Here is a 22,500-nt window from a genome sequence, read left to right on the forward strand (position 1 = left end):
ATATATATAGAGAGAGAGAGAGAGAGAAAGAGAGAGAGAAAGAGGGAGAGAGAAAGAGGGAGAGAGAAAGAGAGAGAGAGAAATAAAGCGAGAAAGAGAGAGAGAAAGAGAGAGCAAGAGAGGGAGAGAGAAAGAGAAAGGGGGAGAGAGAAAGATAAAGAGAGAGAGAGAAGAGAGAGAGAAAGAGAGAGAAAGAGAGAGAGAGAGACCTGACATGTGTCTGCAACTGCCAGCTCGATAGAGTATTTTCAACCAGCTAACCCCACATTAAATCCAAGGCCAGAGCCGACAGTGTGAGCAAGCAGATCAGTCAGAATGGCCAGTGAAAAGAGCTGTTATGGAGAAGTTGCTTGACACTTCACATCAATTGACTGAAGGAATCTGTCTAGAGATTCCTTAAGCTCCATGGCCTTCACAGTCAGGAGAAAAACTCTCTCTCTCTCAAACACACACACACACACACACCCCACACACACCCCCACACATACACACACATTCAGGAGATATCATAGATAAAAGGCAGAGAGGATTGTTATTCAGCTTGCAACTACAGCCAAGCGCCTTGTTCACAATAACCATAGAGAGTGCTGTGTTAGTCATACATACATATACACACATGCATGCACACACACAGACACACTACAGTACAGACACAGACACACTACAGACAACAGACACCGTGCATCATCAGCTGACTGCCAGGTACTGTACGCAGGCATGCACACACACACTATCTCTACGGACCCTGTGTGCAGATCATTGGAATCACTCCTATACCCTTGAGACCACTGAGGTGAATCTCAATAGGAAGCGAGAAGCTAATGGCCCTATGTATGCTGCTCTGGTTTGGCTGGTGGAGGACAATACTGAGTCTTTCACGCTAGGTTCTAGATCCACCATGTCACCCAGATGAATCACTGAAAAACCCTGAATGACAATCTGGGCCAATATTCATGAAACCTCTCAGAGTAGGGAATCAGTTTGTCTTTTTAGATCAGAATGAATAAGATAATGGACAGAGGGGAACTGATCAGAGATCAGCACTCTTACTCTGAGATACTTAAAAAATACGGGCCCAGAAGGGCAGGTAGCATTCATCAGACAACATCAAATATGTTTTAATTTAGCTAGTCATCCAGGCTAGTTTTAATAAACAGTTTCAAAAGTCTTAGAGTAGCAGTTGGGTTTACCTCAGTGAGACTGACCTGGAAAAACTCTGCAATGTTAGCCACATGGCTGGCACACTGACACTTCCTGGCATCAGGCACATCCTCACCAACCTGGGAGAGGAGAGAGGGAGAGGAGAGAGGGAGAGGAGAGAGGGAGTGGAGGGAGAGGAGAGAGGGAGAGGGGGAGAGGAGAGGGAGAAAGAGAGGGAGAGGGGGAGTGGAGGAGAGAGAGGAGACAGAGGGAGATGAGAGGGGGAGTGGAGGGAGGGAGAGGAGACAGAGAGAGAAGAGGGGGAGACGAGAGGGGAGTGGAGGGAGGGAGAAGAGAGAGGGAGAGAAGAAAGGGAGTGGCGAGAGGGAGAGAGAGTTAGAGAAGAGGGGGAGTGGAGGGAGGGAGAAGAGAGAGGGAGAGAGAGTTAGAGAAGAGGGAGGGAGGAGACCGGGTTAGAGCTACTGTGTGTTTCCGACTTCAAGAATACAGTAGTAGTGTCATCATCGCCGTCGACATCATCATCGTCAATCAAAGTAACCACATTGAAAGGACTGGATGTGCTCTTTGTATTCTATTCAAAATGTTGTCTTTGTGTCCAGTTTAACAGTAGTAATTATGAGTGAATGAAGCATTGTGTCTCAACAGGAACATTCCTGGTAGCATTACATGACCATGACCTATTCAAAACAACACAATGGCCACTGAATACATTAAAGGAATAGTGAATAGTAATCAACCATAAAAACCACATGGCTACTGAACTGGTACACCAATTCCAGGGCCATTCTCCTCCTAGTTAATAAACACATCTCTGGAGAACTTTTGTATTGAATCACATTAGAACTTATAATGAGGACCACAGGAAACTTATATTTTCTGTTTTCTTTTTGAGAGGGGAGTTGATGGGTGACTGCAGTGCCTGAGAAATACAATACACCAAAAATGGAGGTTTGTAATAATGGACAAGAGACCCCAAATCTCACTCTAGAGCCATCCTGAACTGTGACAGAGGACCAGTCGCCAGAGGGGATGTCTGGGCCTGTCACAACTATAGACACAGTAAGCCCAATAGACTGTCTCAGACCGCCTGAGTTTCACTGGGCTGAATGGACACACACTGACAGGAGAGAGGGAGGGCTGAGTGGACACACACTGACAGGAGAGAGGGAGGGCTGAGTGGACACACACTGACATGAGGGAGGGAGGGCTGAGTGGACACACACTGACATGAGGGAGGGAGGGAGGGCTGAATGGACACACACTGACATGAGAGAGGGAGGGCTGAGTGGACACACACTGACATGAGAGAGGGAGGGCTGAGTGGACACACACTGACATGAGGGAGGGAGGGCTGAATGGACACACACTGACATGAGAGAGGGAGGGTGAGTGGACACACACTGACATGAGGGAGGGAAGGCTGAATGGACACACACTGACATGAGGGAGGGAGGGCTGAGTGGACACACACTGACATGAGGGAGGGAGGGCTGAATGGACACACACTGACATGAGGGAGGGAGGGCTGAGTGGACACACACTGACATGAGGGAGGGAGGGCTGAGTGGACACACAATGACATGAGTGAGGGAGCCTGAGTGGACACACACTGACATGAGGGAGGGAGGGAGGGGCTGAGTGGACACCACACTGACATGAGGGAGGGAGGGCTGAATGGACACACACTGACATGAGGGAGGGAGGGCTGAATGGACACACACTGACATGAGGGAGGGAGGGAGGGCTGAGTGGACACACACTGACATGAGGGAGGGAGGGCTGAGTGGACACACACTGGCATGAGGGAGGGAGGGAGGGCTAAGTGGACACACACTGACATGAGGGAGGGAGGGCTGAGTGGACACACACTGACATGAGGGAGGGAGGGCTGAATGGACACACACTGACATGAGGGAGGGAGGGCTGAATGGACACACACTGACATGAGGGAGGGAGGCTGAATGGACACACACTGACATGAGGGAGGGAGGACTGAGTGGACACACACTGACATGAGGGAGGGAGGGCTGAGTGGACACACACTGACATGAGGGAGGGAGGGCTGAGTGGACACACACTGACATGAGGGAGGGAGGGCTGAGTGGACACACACTGACATGAGGGGAGGGAGGGCTGAGTGGACACACACTGACATGAGGGAGGGAGGGAGGGAGGGCTGAGTGGACACACACTGACAGGAGAGAGGGAGGGCTGAGGGACACACACTGACAGGAGAGAGGGAGGGCTGAGTGGACACACACTGACATGAGGGAGGGAGGGCTGAGTGGACACACACTGGCATGAGGGAGGGAGGGAGGGCTGAGTGGACACACACTGACATGAGGGAGGGAGGGCTGAGTGGACACACACTGACATGAGGGAGGGAGGGCTGAGTGGACACACACTGACATGAGGGAGGGAGGGCTGAGTGGGACACACACTGACATGAGGGAGGGAGGGCTGAAGGGCACACACTGACATGAGGGAGGGGAGGGCTGAATGGACACACACTGACATGAGGGAGGGAGGGAGGGGCTGAGTGGACACACACTGACATGAGGGAGGGAGGGCTGAATGGATACACTGACAGGAGAGAGGGAGGGCTGAGTGGACACACACTGACATGAGGGAGGGAGGCTGAGGGACACACCACTGACATGAGGGAGGGCTGAGTGGACACACACTGACATGAGGGAGGGAGGGCTGAGTGGACACACACTGACATGAGGGATGGAGGGAGGGAGGGAGGGAGGGAGGAGGGAGGGAGGGAGGGAGGGAGGAGGGAGGGCTGAGTGGACACACACTGACAGGAGAGAGGGAGGGCTGAGTGGACACCACACTGACAGGCGAGAGGGAGGGCTGAGTGGACACACACTGACATGAGGGAGGGAGGGCTGAGTGGACACACACTGGCATGAGGGAGGGAGGGAGGGCCTGAGTGGACACAACACTGACTATGAGGGAGGGAGGGCTGAGGGACACACACTGACATGAGGGAGGGAGGGCTGAGTGGACACACACTGACATGAGGGAGGGAGGGCTGAGTGGACACACACTGACATGAGGGAGGGAGGGAGGGCTGAGTGGACACACACTGACATGAGGGAGGGAGGGCTGAATGGATACACTGACAGGAGAGAGGGAGGGCCTGAGTGGACACACACTGACATGAGGGAGGGAGGGCTGAGTGGGACACACACTGACATGAGGGAGGGAGGGAGGGCTTAATGGACACACACTGACATGAGGGAGGGAGGGCTGAGTGGACACACACTGACATGAAGGGAGGGAGGGCTGAATGGACACACACTGAACATGAGGGAGGGAGGGCTGAGGTGGACACACACTGACATGAGGGGAGGGACGGGAGGGCTGAGTGGCACACACTGACATGAGGGAGGGAGGGCTGAATGATTACACTGACAGGAGAGAGGGAGGGCTGAGTGGACACACACTTGACATGAGGGAGGGGAGGCTGAGTGGACACACACTGACATGAGGGAGGGAGGGCTGAATGGACACACACTGACATGAGGAGGGAGGGCTGAGTGGACACACACTGACATGAGGGAGGGAGGGCTGAATGGACACACACTGACATGAGGGAGGGAGGGCTGAGTGGACACACACTGACATGAGGGGAGGGAGGGAGGGCCTGAATGGACACACACTGACATGAGGGAGGGAGGGAGGGCTGAGTGGACACACACTGACATGAGGGAGGGGGGCTGAGTGGACACACACTGACATGAGGGAGGGAGGGCTGAATGGACACACACTGACATGAGGGAGGGAGGGCTGAGTGGACACACACTGACATGAGGGAGGGAGGGCTGAATGGACACACACTGACATGAGGGAGGGAGGGCTTGAGTGGACACACACTGACATGAGGGAGGGAGGGAGGGCTGAATGGACACACACTGACATGAGGGAGGGAGGGAGGGCTGAGTGGACACACACTGACATGAGGGAGGGAGGGCTGAGTGGACCACAACACTGACATGAGGGAGGGAGGGTGAGTGGACACACACTGACATGAGGGAGGGAGGGAGGACTGAGTGGACACACACTGACATGAGGGAGGGAGGGCTGAATGGACACACACTGACATGAGGGAGGGAGGGCTGAATGGACACACACTGAATGAGGGAGGAGGGAGGGCTGAGTGGACACACACTGACATGAGGGAGGGAGGGAGGGAGGGAGGGAGGGAGGGAGGGAGGGAGGGAGGGAGGGAGGGAGGGGAGGGAGGGAGGGAGGGAGGGCTGAGTGGACACACACTGACATGAGGGAGGGAGGGAGGGCTGAATGGACACACACTGACATGAGGGAGGGAGGGAGGGGCTGAATGGACACACACTGACATGAGGGAGGGAGGGGAGGGCTGAATGGACACACACTGACATGAGGGGGAGGGAGGGCTGAGTGGACACACACTGACATGAGGGAGGGAGGGAGGGAGGGCTGAGTGGACACACACTGACATGAGGGAGGGAGGGAGGGAGGGCTGAGTGGACACACACTGACATGAGGGAGGGAGGGCTGAGTGGACACACACTGACATGAGGGAGGGAGGGAGGGCTGAATGGACACACACTGACATGAGGGAGGGACGGCTGAATGGACACACACTGACATGAGGGAGGGAGGGCTGAGTGGACACACACTGACATGAGGGAGGGAGGGAGGGCTGAATGGACACACTGACATGAGAGAGGGAGGGAGGGCTGATGTGGACAACACACTGACATGAGGGAGGGAGGGCTGAATGGACACTACTGACATGAGGGAGGAGGGAAGGGCTGAATGGACACTGACATGAGGGAGGGAGGGAGGGCTGAATGGACACACACTGACATGAGGAGGGAGGGAGGGCTGAATGGACTCACACTGACATGAGGGAGGGAGGGAGGGCTGAGTGGACACACACTGACATGAGGAGGGAGGGCTGAATGGACACACACTGACATGAGGGAGGGAGGGCTGAATGGACACACACTGACATGAGGGAGGGGAGGGCTGAGTGGACACACACTGACATGAGGAAGGGAGGGCTGAGTGGACACACACTGACATGAGGGAGGGAGGGCTGAATGGACACCACTGACATGAGGGAGGGAGGGCTGAATGGACACACTGACATGAGGGAGGGAGGGCTGAATGGACACACTGACATGAGAGAGGGAGGGCTGAATGGACACACACATACAGTTTACCTATAGAGGCATACAGATCTAGTTACACATGTACTATACACACACATTTATAGAATGTACTAACAGTCTACTGTACTAACACACACACGCACAGACACACCACACACACACACACACACTCACACAGTCTCACCCAGTTGATGAGGACGTAGCGTGGCAGTGCGGCCGTGGGCTCCTTCAGGCTGCAGAAGCCGTACATGACCCGGCCATTATCGAAGGTCACTGTGATCTCTGGTAGACCTCCAGCTAGAGGAGGAGGGGAGGAGGAGAAGAGGGGGAGAGAGAGGAGGTAAGGAGAGTAGGAAGGGTAAGGAGAGTAGGAGGAAGACGAGGAGGGGTGGAATAGGGAGGAGGGAGAAAAAACTGATGAGAAGAATGAGAGGTAGTGTTTACAGAAAAACACATCACTACCACTCTCAAGGCTGATCTGACCGTTCCACACTGACACAATCTATATCCTCCTCCACATTATGTGGCCCAGTACTCTTCAGCGACTCACAGTTTAATGCTCCTACGGTATTCTGTTCCAGGTACAAACTAGCCTGGTGGAACCAGCCAGGTTGTATGATACCTCACTTTCTATTTCACTTCTCACCATTTATTTATTTGACCTTTATTTAACTAGGCAAGTCAGTTAAGAACAAATTCTTATTTTCAATGTCGGCCTAGGAACAGTGGGTTAACTGCCTGTTCAGGGGCAGAACGACAGATTTGTACCTTGTCAACTCGGGGGATTTGAACTTGAAACCTTCCGGTTACTAGCCCAAACGCACTAACCACTAGGCTACCCTGCCGCCCCATAGGTAGCTCTCTGCCCTATATGATCCTTACCGTTACCATCCAATATAATCATTCAATAGCTTGATATTGATAGTTCTGGCTGGTTGGTGGGCCGATGCATTTCCTTCATGACTTTACACTGAGGAGAGCTTCAGTCTGGTAGCATTGCAGGCGTACGTCCAATGAAAATAGGCAACTTCCAATGAGCTGTTGTGAACTGTAACAATGAGCTGTTGAAACATTGAAATCTCTTCGATGGTAAATGTATTGAGATGGAGAGACCACTGACTGTGGTTGGGTCAAGTAGGATGGAGATTAGAGTGCAGACACATAAACACAGACTTGCGTCCTAAACAGGGTCATGATGAGCCCTGAGACAGACGCCCACACTCACAACTGACTGCTCCAACGGAAGTGAACAGAGCTGACACCAATGCCATCACACACTCACAAACACACTCCAAACCCCATCTGTCCAATCAGAGTCAGGTCTCACTGGTCCAGCCCGTCCACTCCACCTACTCTACACCAATAGGATGACTGATAGGTCTGCCTCACCACAATCATAGGCATGGCAATAAATCATGCTTCGTGTGTGGGATGCTGTGTATCCCAGAGCTTTCCCAGGTTCCAACCCTCCACTAATAGTGGATCTCACAAGACCAGGCCAAGCTGGTCTCCCAGACATGATTAACAGAGCAGTGTGAGGAGCAGCATACACTGCTATGAGATATGGATCACTGTTATTAACAGGCATAATAATCAACTTTGCGTAGCCGTTTAGAGGGTCGGATCAGCAACCGATAGATCACTGGTTTAAATCCTCGAGCCGACTAGGTAAAAAAAAACAAATTGCTCATGTAAATGACTTAATGACTAAAATGTCAAATGTACAATAACGTAATAATGATTATGCCTTCCTAATGGAATAGTTAGCACCTCAACTAAACATGATTTCCTTTTCATGTGATTGTTAACACCGACAACAATGGCTGGCTGTCACCTTCAATGGAGGCATCAAAGCTAGTGAGTATGCCCTCTACTGACACATTTCCCCTCCAGACAAACAGTTTATTATTAGTCAGTTGCAGGCTCTTTACCCTCATCTCAATACATGTTATCAATGCAAGAGGCACAGAGAGTACAGTGGAAACAAATAAACCAGAACAACCATCAATCATCTTCAGATCTCATGGTGGAGTTTTCTTACCTCCTGATGATGCCAGAGTCAAATCATTGCTGTTTGCCCTCATATGAGAACAAGGCCCTGCATGAGAGAAACACAGAGAGAGAGAGAGAGACCGTCAGACATTTAGACTCCAGAACAACACAGCATCCAAGCATAACAGCCATACTGTCTTTCACCAGAACTTTCTCCAGTATGATTCTATTTTACATTCATACAGTGGTAACTATATGAGCAAGGGGAAGAAGAGGGAGAGGGTGCAGGCTGGAACACGCTCCACTCAAGGCCAATTCTCTACACACCAGTTCACAGGTGCTGTTAGTCCTGAGGAGTGGATAGGAGAGAGAATGGCATCATCTTTTCACTTAGCTGTGTAAGAAGGTAATGCCTGGAGCGATTAACTAGCTTTAGAAAAAAATCTAATTTCAATGAATTCTGCTGGTTTTACGGCATTAGATAGAAAGGTACTCAGGCTAAACTGCCGGTATTATTGTTCCCATTCTGAAGACAATGAGAGGAGATAGAGACATATAATTATTATCTGAATAGAGCAATGCAGTGAGACTCTATTACCCAGAATTCTACACACAGAGAGACAGAGAGAGAGAGAGACAGAGAGAGATATAGAGATGTGTGTGTGTGGGTAGATATGTGCGCACGCACATGTGAGACAATAAACAGATTATAAACATGTTTCATTAATGACTGTGGGAATACAGTCTCTCTTCCACCTGGATTATAGCGGGACCATCGCATACCAGCACTCTAGTAATAATACACACACGTACACACGTACACACACAGGCAAGGGGTGAATGAAGGAGAGTGGGATTACTGTATGCCAGCAAGGCAGTAACAGACATCCTACATTTCCAGATGACTCTGGTTGACCTTCCTCTATAATGTACTGTAGTGTCTGTTCAGCCAGCCATGAGGCTTCTATCAGAAGGACTGGCTCAATCCCTCTCTGTTTCTCTTCATCCCCTCATCCCTTTCTGTCTCCAATCTCCTTCCTCTCACTCCCTCCTTCCCTCTCTCTCCCTCCTTCCCTCTCATTCCCTCCTTCCTTCTCACACTCTCCTTCCCTCTCACTCCCTCCTTCCCTCTCTCCCTCTTCCTCTCTCCTCCCTCCTTCCATCTCACTCCTCCTTCCCTCTCACTCCCTCCTTCTCTCACTCCCTCCTTCCCTCTTACTCCCTCCTTCCCTCTCACTCCCTCCCTCCTTCCCTCTCTCCCTCCTTCCCTCTCACTCCCTCCTTCCCTCTCTCTCCCTCCTTCCCTCTCACTCCCTCCTTCCCTCTCACTCTCTCCTTCCCTCTCTCCCTCCTTCCCTCTCACTCCCTCATTCCCTCTCTCCCTCCTTCCCTCTCTCCCTCCTTCCCTCTCTCTCCCTCCTTCCCTCTCTCTCCCTCCTTCCATCTCACTCCCTCCTTCCCTCTCACTCCCTCCTTCTCTAACTCCCTCCTTCCCTCTCTCCCTCCTTCCCTCCTTCCCTCTCTCCCTCGGTCTCCAAGCGTATAGGTCTGCAAGGCCTTAATGGTCCTGTCTCTCAGACCGGCTGTCCTTTCTCTCTCTCTCTCTCTCTCAATTCAATTCAATTCAATTCAAGGGCTTTATTGGCATGGGAAACATGTGTTAACATTGCCAAAGCAAGTGAGGTAGACAACATACAAAGTGAATATATAAAGTGCAAAACAACAAAAATGAACAGTAAACATTACACATACAGAAGTTCCAAAAGAATAAAAACATTTCAAATTCATATTACAGTATATCACAAAAGTGAGTACACCCCTCACATTTTTGTAAATATTTGAGTATATCTTTTCATGTGACAACACTGAAGAAATGACACTTTGCTACAATGTAAAGTAGTGAGTGTACAGCTTGTATAACAGTGTACATTTGCTGTCCCCTCAAAATAACTCAACACACAGCCATTAATGTCTAAACCGCTGGCAACAAAAGTGAGTACACCCCTAGGTGAAAATGTCCAAATTGGGCCCAATTAGCCATTTCCCCTCCCCGGTGTCATGTGACTTGTTAGTGTTACAAGGTCTCAGGTGTGAATGGGGAGCAGGTGTGTTAAATTTGGTGTCATCGCTCTCACACTCCCTCATACTGACTGGTCACTGGAAGTTCAACATGGCACCTCATGGCAAAGAACTCTCTGAGGATCTGAAAAAAAGAATTGTTGCTCTACATAAAGATGGCCTGGGCTATAAGAAGATTGCCAAGACCCTGAAACTGAGCTGCAGCACGGTGGCCAAGACCATACAGCGGTTTAACTGGACAGGTTCCACTCAGAACAGGCCTCACCATGGTCGACCAAAGAAGTTGAGTGCACGTGCTCAGCGTCATATCCAGAGGTTGTCTTTGGGAAATAGACTTATGAGTGCTGCCAGCATTGCTGCAGAGGTTGAAGGGGTGGGGGGGTCAGCCTGTCAGAGCTCAGACCATACGCTGTACACTGCATCAAATTGGTCTGCATGGCTGTCGTCCCAGAAGGAAGCCTCTTCTAAAGATGATGCACAAGAAAACCCGCAAACAGTTTGCTGAAGACAAGCAGACTAAGGACATGGATTACTGGAACCATGTCCTGTGGTCTGATGAGACCAAGAAACTTATTTGTTTCAGATGGTGTCAAGCGTGTGTGGCGGCAACCAGGTGAGGAGTACAAAGACAAGTGTGTCTTGCCTACAGTCAAGTATGGTGGTGGGAGTGTCATGGTCTGGGGCTGCATGAGTGCTGCCGGCACTGGGGAGCTACAGTTCATTGAGGGAACCATAAATGCCAACATGTACTGTGACATACTGAAGCAGAGCATGATGCCCTCCCTTCGGAGACTGGGCCACATGGCAGTATTCCAACATGAATACGACCCCAAACACACCTCCAAGACGACCACTGCCTTGCTAAAGAAGCTGAGGGTAAAGGTGATGGACTGGCCAGGCATGTCTCCAGACCTAAACCCTATTGAGCATCTGTGGGGCATCCTCAAACGGAAGGTGGAGGAGTGCAAGGTCTCTAACATCCACCAGCTCCGTGATGTTGTCATGGAGGAGTGGAAGAGGACTCCAGTGGCAACCTGTGAAGCTCTGGTGAACTCCATGCCCAAGAGGGTTAAGGCAGTGCTGGAAAATGATGGTGGCCACACAAAATATTGACACTTTGGGCCCAATTTGGACATTTTCACTTAGGGGTGTACTTACTTTTGTTGCCAAGCGGTTTAGATATTAATGGCTGTGTGTTGAGTTATTTTGAGGGGACAGCCAATTTACACTGTTATACAAGCTGTACACTCACTACTTTACTTTGTAGCAAAGTGTCATTTCTTCAGTGTTGTCACATGAAAAGATATACTCAAATATTTACAAAAATGTGAGGGGTGTACTCACTTTTGTGATATACTGTATGTCTATATACAGTGTTGTAACGATTTGCAAATATTTAAAGTACAAAAGGGAAAATAAATAAAATAAATATGAATTGTATTTACAATGGTGTTTGTTCTTCTGGTTGCCCCTTTCTTGTGGCAATAGGTCACAAATCTTGCTGCTGTGATGGCACACTGTGGTATTTCACCCAGTAGATATGGGAGGTTATCAAAATCGGGTTTGTTTTCGAATTCTTTGTGGATTTGTGTAATCTGAGGGAAATATGTGTCTCTAATATGGTCATACATTGGACAGGAGGTTAGGAAGTGCGGCTCAGTTTCCACCTCATTTTGTGGGCAGTGTGCACATAGCCTGTCTTCTCTTGAGAGCTATGTCTGCCTACAACGGCCTTTCTCAGGTCTGCCTACAAGGCTATGCTCACTGAGTCTGTACATAGTCAAAGCTTTCCTTAAGTTTGGGTCAGTCACAGTTGTCAGGTATTCTGCCGCTGTGTACTCTCTGTTTAGGGCCAGTCACAGTGGTCAGGTATTCTGCCGCTGTGTACTCTCTGTGTAGGATCAGTCACAGTGGTCAGGTATTCTGCCGCTGTGTACTCTGTTTAGGGCCAAATAGCATTCTAGTTTGCTCTGTTTTTTTGTTAATTCTTTCCAATGTGTCAAGTAATTATCTTTTTGTTTCTCATGATTTGGTTGGGTCTAATTATGCTGCTGTCCTGGGGCTCTGTGGGGTGTGTTTGTGTTTGTGAACAGAGGCCCAGGACCAGCTTGCTTAGGGGACTCTTCTCCAGGTTCATCTCTCTGTAGGTGATGGCTTTGTTATGGAAGGTTTGGGAATCACTTCCTTTTTGGTGGTTGTAGAATTTAACGGCTCTTTTCTGTATTTTGATCATTAGTGGGTATCGGCCTAATTCTGCTCTGCATGCATTATTTGGTCTTCTACGTTGTACACGGAGGATATTTTTGCAGAATTCTGCATGCAGTCTCAATTTTCTGTTTGTCCCATTTTGTGAAATCTTGGTTGGTGAGCGGACCCCTGACCTCACAACCATAAAGGGCAATGGATTCTATAACTGATTCAAGTATTTTTAGCCAGATGCTAATTTGTATGTCGAATTTTCTGTTCCTTTTGATTGCCTAGAAGGCCCTTCTTGCCTTGTCTCTTAGCTCGTTCAAAGCTTTGTGGAAGTTACCTGTGGCGCTGATGTTTAGGCTGAGACGTATAGTTTTTTGTGTGCTCTAGGGCAACGGTGTCGAGATGGAATTTGTATTTGTGGTCCTGGCGACTGGACCTTTTTTGGAACACCATTATTTTTGTCTTACTGAGATTTAACTTCCTCCCCCTACACTTTTCCCTCTTACATTATTGAAGCCATACAGGTACTGTTTAATGATCACTTAAAGCCTGTTGTATTCAAGCCACCCTTCCGTCTCCTTACTTTGTATTAATTTCCGTCCCCAGAAGGCAGCTATGGCAGAGCAGGGATATTTTTAAGCAGGCCTCTCTCTGGCTGGCCTAACCCTCCCCAGCCCACCACACCCAGTAGCTCATCTACAGTCTGTCTGGGACACACCAGGGCCAATGAGCTGAGAAAAGACTGGGATGCAGGGTGACAATGGAGAGAGAGAGAAAATAAGAGAGATAAGGGGAGAGAGAGAGAGAGAGAGAGAGAGAGAGAGAGAGAGGGTAAGAGTCAGAGAGAGAGAGAGAGAGAGAGAGAGAGAGAGAGAGTGTGTGGGGAGGAAGAAAGAGAAAGATAGGGGTGAAAGAGAAGGGTAGACATGGAGAGAGAGAGAGCGAAAGAAAGAGACAGAAATTGGAGGTAGAGAAACCGAGAGAGAGAATGTGTGAGCTAGTTCACGTGTAGAACTATAAATAATTCCCTTTAAAGCAGACTCCTTTTATTATTCATAAAAGACTGGCATGACCTAGAAACAGCTCTGCTCTGTGGAGCCTATGTCACTGGGCCTGGAGAGAGAGAGAGAGAGAGAGAGAGAGAGAGAGAGAGAGAGAGAGAGAGACAGACTGCATGGCATACAGCAGGCATGGAGCTACTGCTGAGGGGGAGAGAGATGGAGAGAGCGACATGTGGGGGAGGGGTGAATAGGAGGGAGGGGTTCAGAAGGGTGTCCAAATGAGAGAGGGGGGTGGGTTGAGGGGGTATTTGGATGGTGAAGAGAGAAGGGTAAGTAGATGTAGAGGAAAGGGGAGAGAGGGGGGGTCAAAGTACGTGAGTGGATTCATGGGAGCTGGAGTGAGGGAGTGAGAGAACGCATGGGAGCTGGAGTGAGGGAGTGAGAGAATGCATGGGAGCTGGAGTGAGGGAGTGAGAGAACGCATGGGAGCTGGAGTGAGGGAGTGAGAGAATGCATGGGAGCTGGAGTGAGGGAGTGAGAGAACGCATGGGAGCTGGAGTGAGGGAGTGAGAGAATGCAGGGGAGTGGGGGTGAGGGAGTGAGAGTGTGAGAGAATGCAGGGGAGCGGAGGTGAGGGTGTGAGAGAATGCAGGGGAGCGGGGGTGAGAGAATGCAGGGGAGCGGGGGTGAGGGTGTGAGAGAATGCAGGGGAGCGGGAGTGAGGGTGTGAGAGAATGCAGGGGAGTGGGGGTGAGAGAATGCAGGGGAGCGGGGGTGAGAGAATGCAGGGGAGTGGGGGTGAGAGAATGCAGGGGAGTGGGGGTGAGAGAATGCAGGGGAGTGGGGGTGAGAGAATGCAGGGGAGCGGGGGTGAGGGTGTGAGAGAATGCAGGGGAGCGGGAGTGAGGGTGTGAGAGAATGCAGGGGAGCGGGGGTGAGGGTGTGAGAGAATGCATGCATACAGCAGGCATGGAGCTACTGCTGAGGGGGAGAGAGATGGAGAGAGCGACATGTGGGGGAGGGGTGAATAGGAGGGAGGGGTTCAGAAGGGTGTCCAAATGAGAGAGGGGGGTGGGTTGAGGGGGTATTTGGATGGTGAAGAGAGAAGGGTAAGTAGATGTAGAGGAAAGGGGAGAGAGGGGGGGGTCAAAGTACGTGAGTGGATTCATGGGAGCTGGAGTGAGGGAGTGAGAGAACGCATGGGAGCTGGAGTGAGGGAGTGAGAGAACGCATGGGAGCTGGAGTGTGATGGTGAGAAAACGCACGGGAGCTGGAGTGAGGGAGTGAGAGAACGCATGGGAGCTGGAGTGAGGGAGTGAGAGAACGCATGGGAGCTGGGGTGAGGGAGTGAGAGAACGCATGGGAGCTGGAGTGAGGGAGTGAGAGAACGCATGGGAGCTGGAGTGAGGGAGTGAGAGAACGCATGGGAGCCGGAGTGAGGGAGTGAGAGAATGCATGGGAGCTGGAGTGAGGGAGTGAGAGAACGCATGGGAGCTGGAGTGAGGGAGTGAGAGAATGCAGGGGAGCGGGGGTGAGGGAGTGAGAGTGTGAGAGAATGCAGGGGAGCGGGGGTGAGAGAATGCAGGGGAGCGGGGGTGAGGGTGTGAGAGAATGCAGGGGAGCGGGAGTGAGGGTGTGAGAGAATGCAGGGGAGCGGGAGTGGGGGTGAGAGAATGCAGGGGAGCGGGAGTGAGGGTGTGAGAGAATGCAGGGGAGTGGGGGTGAGGGTGTGAGAGAATGCAGGGGAGTGGGTGTGAGAGAATGCAGGGGAGCGGGGGTGAGGGTGTGAGAGAATGCAGGGGAGTGGGGGTGAGAGAATGCAGGGGAGCGGGGGTGAGAGAATGCAGGGGAGCGGGGGTGAGAGAATGCAGGGGAGCGGGGGTGAGAGAATGCAGGGGAGCGGGGGTGAGGGTGTGAGAGAATGCAGGGGAGCGGGGGTGAGGGTGTGAGAGAATGCAGGGGAGTGGGGGTGAGAGAATGCAGGGGAGCGGGAGTGAGGGTGTGAGAGAATGCAGGGGAGCGGGGGTGAGAGAATGCAGGGGAGTGGGGGTGAGGGTGTGAGAGAATGCAGGGGAGCGGGGGTGAGGGTGTGAGAGAATGCAGGGGAGCGGGAGTGAGGGTGTGAGAGAATGCAGGGGAGCGGGGGTGAGGGTGTGAGAGAATGCAGGGGAGCGGGGGTGAGGGTGTGAGAGAATGCAGGGGAGTGGGGGTGAGAGAATGCAGGGGATCGGGGGTGAGAGAATGCAGGGGAGCGGGGGTGAGGGTGTGAGAGAATGCAGGGGAGCGGGGGTGAGGGTGTGAGAGAATGCAGGGGAGCGTGGGTGAGAGAATGCAGGGGAGCGAGGGTGAGGGTGTGAGAGAATGCAGGGGAGCGGGGGTGAGAGAATGCAGGGGAGCGGGAGTGAGGGTGTGAGAGAATGCAGGGGAGCGGGGGTGAGGGTGTGAGAGAATGCAGGGGAGCGGGGGTGAGGGTGTGAGAGAATGCAGGGGAGCGGGGGTGAGGGTGTGAGAGAATGCAGGGGAGAGGGGTGCGGGAGTGAGAGCTAGGGTGCTGGGGCCCTCCTCTATTGTCTCCCAGGGTGGGAAAGAGGGAATGAGCAGGCTGGGACTGAGAGTCCCTCACTATAGACCAATTACACTTCAATATCAGAGGGGAGGGCTACAAACAAGAAAACAAGACTCCAGGGGGAGGGGGGGCAGAGAATGTGAGCAAGAAATAGAAACAGAGAAAGGGATATGATGAAGATGGGGTAGAGACAGGAAATTAGAAACTAATAGAGAGGGTAGATAGAGAGCTGAAACACTGTGGAAAACCTGATAGCAGATAGCCTATTAGTGTCTCTCAGTCTCCTCTCTGCTAATAGTGCTGTAGATGGAGAGAGAGAGATGGAGAGATGGAGCGAGAGATCAATGGTATCAGAAGGGAGAAGAAGAGAGGAAGACAGACCAATAGGCCGTCAGCAGTCAAATATATTTCATTCAAACCCCCCGCAACTCATTTCAGAACCATGTCATCGATGATCAAGCCGACGCTCGCCCCCAGCACAAACAACTAATCTGATTGGCTCTCGGAGGGTCATGGTGTCCAATCAGGGCTGTTTGTCATGACAAAGCGCTTCCCTTCTAGGAAGGTGAGTCAACGTTTCCTAAACACCACCCGAAGCGGACGGCAGAGACAAAATAATCCAATACAGACGCCACATCTTGCTTTAATAAAGGTTGCGTATGTTGAAAGCTGCTCTAATGTCCACACACACACACACACACACACACAAAGCAATAGTGTGCCAGGTTGTTTTTCCCAAAACGAGGTCGGGTGGCTCAGCCCAAATACATGCACCTCCTGTCATGACTCTCCTGATCCGAAGTATCAGGTTACAGTGGGCCCGCTCTACAGCGCCCTCTCTCTCCCACAGAGGGGGAGAGGGGTGAAGTTGGCCGTTTTATGACGGTCCTAAATACCTTGTAGAAACTCTGCTTTATGGCTCTGCAGGATGGAGGGGAAAGAAACATTGTGTTACAAGGAGATTCCTCCCGTCTAAACTCCAACATCAAAAGGCTGGATAATGAAACAATATTTCTATAATCCAAACATTGGGAATAGTCCATGGGTATTTAAAGAATAACAGTGTCCAACAGTTATTGTTTTGTGATATCATGAAGGACGGTATAACTAAATAACTGTACCTCTACAAATGTATACGTCCCAGTTATCAGATTCACATTTAAATGTTGTGGAACTTATATGATTAAATATGAAACTATTTGTGAAAAGACGTAATGTGATGTTAGCCTTCTAAATGAGAGAATTGTTTTTCATATAACGTCTTAACCAGTCAGTGACCACACCCACGTAAGCAGAGACTTTATGTTGGTGTCATGGGATGCCACTTTTGCCAGAGTGCATTAACATATTACACCAAGCAGGCGGACGGTGTTGAACCGGACGTAAATATGCGCACTGCAATTTTTTCGAATGAGCGGCCGTTCATGTGCAAAGTAATCGCATTTCCATGAGCATAGTTATCAGCTGTGTGTACGATAGTGGAATTCCTTTGGCTCTACCTTTCCCTCTCTTTTGAATCCGCCATTTTGTGTTCAGGCCATCATATCGGTTTAGTCCACTAGGGACTTTTCATTGCATTGTGTCGTAATCAATGTGTAAACTATCCTGTTTGTGTGTTTATGTAATTCTGTGTGAATATTTAGTTAGTTAGTAAATAAATAATTAAGCCAATTTGTATATCGGTGATTCATCATTTATTCTAGGGTTTGTGCAGATATCCAAGAGTTTTGCGATATTCAGAATGAGACTGATAAGGTAAAAAAGAATGAATGAATTGACTGTGACTGATGTAAGAGATATTTCTATCTTTAGAGTTTAGTCGGGAGATAGTAACTCGTTAAATAACTTTTCCCGTGGTGACCCAGATTACTATTTAATTAATTGTTATATGATTAATTTAATCACGTAATGATTGAACGTGGTATGTAATTATTTGATAAAATAACAGTCAAACACATGAATGATAGTCACGACACTCCCATTGGTGACAGATGGGTCAGAAGATGGGTCATATAGGTGGAGGAGTTCTAACTGTGTGGCTGACTAGCACTGGCTCAGCGAGTTCATATCCTTATGGATGGGGAGGAATTTTGAGATTGGAACTCTGATTGCGTGTATTAACAGGTTGACCCCAGGGGCACCTCAGCTGTCAATCACAGTGAGTGGGTCTCTATGGGAGGGCTTTACATTTACAGTTGAAGTCGGAAGTTTACATACACTTAGGTTGGAGTCATTAAAACTCATTTTTCAACCACTCCACAAATTTCTTGTTAACAAACTATAGTTTTGGCAAGTCGGTTAGGACATCTACTTTGTGCATGACACAAGTAATTTTTCCAACAATTGTTTACAGACAGATTATTTCACTTAGAATTCACTGTATCACAATTCCAGTGGGTCAGAAGTTTACATACACTATGTTGACTGAGCCTTTAAACAGCTTGGGAAATTCCAGAAAATAATGTCATGGCTTTAGAAGCTTCTGATAGGCTAATTGACATCATTTGAGTCAATTGGAGGTGTAGCTGTGGATGTATTTCAAGGCCTACCTTCAAACCCAATGCCTCTTTGCTTGACATAATGGGAAAATCAGCCAATACCTCAGTAAAAAATTGTAGACCTCCACAAGTCTGGTTCATCCTTGGAAGCAATTTCCAAATGCCTGAAGGTACCATGTTCATCTGTACAAACAATAACATGCAAGTATAAACACCATGGGACCACGCAGCTGTCATACCGCTCAGGAAGGAGATGCATTCTGTCTCCTAGAGATGAATGTACTTTGGTGCGAAAAGTGCAAATCAATCCCAGAACAACAGCAAAGGACCTTGTGAAGATGCTGGAGGAAACAGGTACAAAAGTATCTATATCCACAGTAAAACGAGTCCTATATCGACATAACCTGAAAGGCCACTAAGCAAGGAAGAAGCCACTGCTCCAAAACTGCCATAAAAAAGACAAACTGGTTTGCAACTGCACATGGGGACAAAGATCATACTTTTTGGAGAAATGTCCTGAGAGGTCTGATGAAACAGAAATAGAACTGTTTGGCCATAATGCCCATCGTTATGTTTGGAGGAAACAGGGGGAGGCTTGCAAGCTGAAGAACACCATCCCAATCGTGAAGCACGGGAGTGGCAGCATCATGTTGTGGGGGTGCTTTGCTGCAGGAGGGACTGGTGCACTTCACAAATAGACGACATCAAGAGGAAGGACAACTATGTGGATATATTGAAGCAACATCTCCCAAATGGACAATGACCCCAAGCATACTTCCAAAGTTGTGGCAAAATGGCTTAAGGACAACAAAGTCAAGGTATTGGAGTGGCCATAACAAATCCCTGACCTCAATCCTATAGAAAATTTGTGGGCAGAACTGAAAAAGCGTGTGCGAGCAAGGAGACCTACAAACCTGACTCAATTACACCAACTCTGTCAGGAGGAATGGGCCAAAATTCACCCAACTTATTGTGGGAAGCTTGTAGAAGGTTACCCAAAACTTTTGACCCAAGTTAAACAATTTAAAGGCAATGCTACCAAATACTAATTGAGTGTATGTAATCTTCTGACCCACTGGGAATGTGATGAAAGAAATAAAAGCTGAAAGAAATCCTTCTCTCTACTATTATTCTGACATTTCACATTCTTAAAATAAACTGGTGATCCTAACTGACAAAGACAGGGCATTTTTACTAGGATTAAATGTCAGGAATTGTGAAAAACTGAGTTTAAATGTATTTGGCTAAGGTGTATGTAAACTTCCAACTTCAACTGTATGTTGAATCTTCCTGAGGCAAAGGGGAGATTAGGGCAAGTGTTAGTGTTATTTAATATAGGGAGGAAAAGTTTGCGAAAAAGGACTGTCGTTGCTCCAACGTGTCCCTAACCATAAACATCCAAGCCTTTCTAAAAATCAATACACAGAAGTATATATTTTTAAACCTGCATTTTTAGCTAAAAGAAAGGTTACCAGGCAATATTAATCAGGTGAAATTGTGTCACTTCTCTTGCGTTCATTGCACGCAGAGTCAGGGTATATGCAACAGTTTGGGCCACCTGGCTCATTGCGAACTAATTTGCCAGAATTTTACATAATTATGACATAACATTGAAGGTTGTAACAGCAATATTTAGACTTATGGTGCCACCCGTTAGATAAAATACGGAACGGTTCCGTATTTCACTGAAATAATAAAAGTTTTGCTTTCGAAATGATAGTTTCCAGATTCAACCATATTAATGACCTAATGCTCGTATTTCTGTGTGTTATTATGATATAACTAAGTCTATGATTAAATAGAGCCGTCTGAATGAGAGAGGGTAGGAACCAGCTGTCTCGTAAGCATTCATTCAAACAGCACTTTGGTGCGTATTGCCAGCAGCTCTTCGCAAAGCTTCAAGCATTGCGCTGTTTGTGACTTCAAGCCTATCAACTCCCGAGATTAGGCTCGTGTAACCAATGTGAAATGGCTAGCTAGCTAGTGGGGTGCACGCTAATAGCGTTTCAAACGTCACTCGCTCTGAGACTTGGAGTAGTTGTTCCCCTTGCTCTGCATGGGTAACGCTACTTCGAGGGTGGCTGTTCTCGATGTGTTCCTGGTTCGAGCCCAGATAGGGGGCGAGGAGAGGGACGGAAGCTATACTGTTACACTGGCAATACTAAAGTGCCTATAAGAACATCCAATAGTCAAAGGTATATGAAATACAAATTGTACAGAGAGAAATAGTCCTATAATTCCTATAATAACTACAATCTAAAACGTCTTACCTGGGAATATTGAAGACTCATGTTAAAAGGAACCACCAGCTTTCATATGTTCTCATGTTCTGAGTAAGGAACTTAAAAGTTAGCTTTCTTACATGGCACATATTGCACTTTTACTTTCTTCTCCAACACTTTGTTTTTGCATTATTTAAACCAAATTGAACATGTTTCATTATTTATTTGAGGGTAAATTGATTTTATTGATGTATTATATTAAGTTAAAATAAGTGTTCATTCAGTATTGTTGTAATTGTCATTATTACAAATAAAATAAAAAAATCGGCTAATTAATCGGTATCTGCTTTTTTTGGGGGGTCCTCCAATAATCGGTATCGGCGTTGAAAAATCGACCTCTACTGAGTACTGAAGTCAGATACAACCAACATGGGACTACTGAGACCTAGGGCTATATTCTCTTCTCACCCTGTACTTGTCATTTTTATACGAAACAATTTTCTAAATTTCTCTCCATTCTGGCCCTCCTCTTGTCTTTCTTAAAATCCCTTCTCTCCTGCAGAGATCTTGACAATATCCTGGACCCTGCTGTGTGTGTGTGTGTGTGTGTGTGTGTGTGTGTGTGTGTGTGTGTGTGTGTGTGTGTGTGTGTGTGTGTGTGTGTGTGTGTGTGTGCGTGCGTGCGTGCGTGCGTGCGTGCGTGCGTGCGTGCGTGCGTGCGTGCGTGCGTGCGTGCGTGTGTGTGTGTGTGTGTGTGTGTGCGTGCGTGCGTGCGTGTGTGTGTGTGTGAGATACATCTCAATGACATTGAAATGAGGGCTTGGGGATTGAGGCAGTGGCCTCACTGTGGGCAGCTGTCAAGGATGACAAAGACATTTCCCAAAGAGCCCCTGACGTGATGGTGGTTCACCACATTCCAAAACCTAACTCTGTTGTGATGTAGGTGGTGAAAACAACCCCTGTTTTCCTCCATCATGGCCCCCAAACCACTAATTCACTTCATTCATTTTTCAAACCTCCACGAACTGCTGATCCTACAGACAGACAGGGAGTAGAGGGAAAGAGAGAGGGAGGGAGCGAGGAAGAGGGGGGAAAAGAAGAGGGAGGGAGAGAGAGAGAGAGAGAGAGAGAGAGAGAGGGAGGGAGAGAGAGAGAGAGAGAGGGGGAGGAAAGAAATACAGGGTTTAAGGATGGAGAAAGAGAGAGAGAGAAAGCAAAAGAGAGTGAGAGAGTGAGAGAGGAAGAGAAGGAGAGAGAAAGCAAGGGAACGAGGGAGAGCCCAGGATCCCTGACAGAAAGAGCCCCTCTCTCTATTCTACACATCAGAGGCCAAATGGAAATCAATTCCACACTAATGCAAATGTGCTGTGTCAGTCTCTGAACTGTGCCATAGTGGTAAACTGTCTAAAGAACCTGCACACAAAACAAACAGAATGTAGTGCATACATACACAAACACAACCCTTACAAAATACACAGATATACAGAACTGTACATGCATGAGTATGCAAACAGACACACTGAAGTATATTCTCTACATATACACACACAAGTTCTTTCTCTCTCTCCCCTTCTACCTACATAGTTTTCTTGTTGGGCAGTAAAACCTTGCTCACTG

At 48.9% G+C, this 22,500-nt stretch overlaps 1 protein-coding gene across 4 annotated transcripts in view; it reads right to left on the reverse strand.

Annotated features, from left to right (window-relative positions):
* LOC109873431 (drebrin-like) overlaps positions 1 to 22,500 on the reverse strand; it is a 116,220-nt gene that overhangs the window by 24,333 nt on the left and 69,387 nt on the right. For 2 of the 4 annotated variants that reach the window (XM_031808499.1, XM_031808501.1), the window contains exons 2-4: positions 8,371 to 8,427; positions 6,514 to 6,626; positions 1,206 to 1,280 (exon numbers count right to left, since the gene is read on the reverse strand). In XM_031808499.1, the coding sequence (XP_031664359.1) occupies positions 1,206 to 1,280; positions 6,514 to 6,626; positions 8,371 to 8,427 (245 nt within the window). Of the gene's footprint in view, positions 1 to 1,190; positions 1,281 to 6,513; positions 6,627 to 8,370; positions 8,428 to 22,500 lie in introns of all 4 variants that reach the window. The other 2 variants (XM_020465082.2, XM_031808500.1) reach the window with 1 other exon arrangement.

This window comes from Oncorhynchus kisutch, linkage group LG28 (assembly GCF_002021735.2).
Source record: "Oncorhynchus kisutch isolate 150728-3 linkage group LG28, Okis_V2, whole genome shotgun sequence".
In the NCBI taxonomy this organism is placed as follows: domain Eukaryota; kingdom Metazoa; phylum Chordata; class Actinopteri; order Salmoniformes; family Salmonidae; genus Oncorhynchus; species Oncorhynchus kisutch.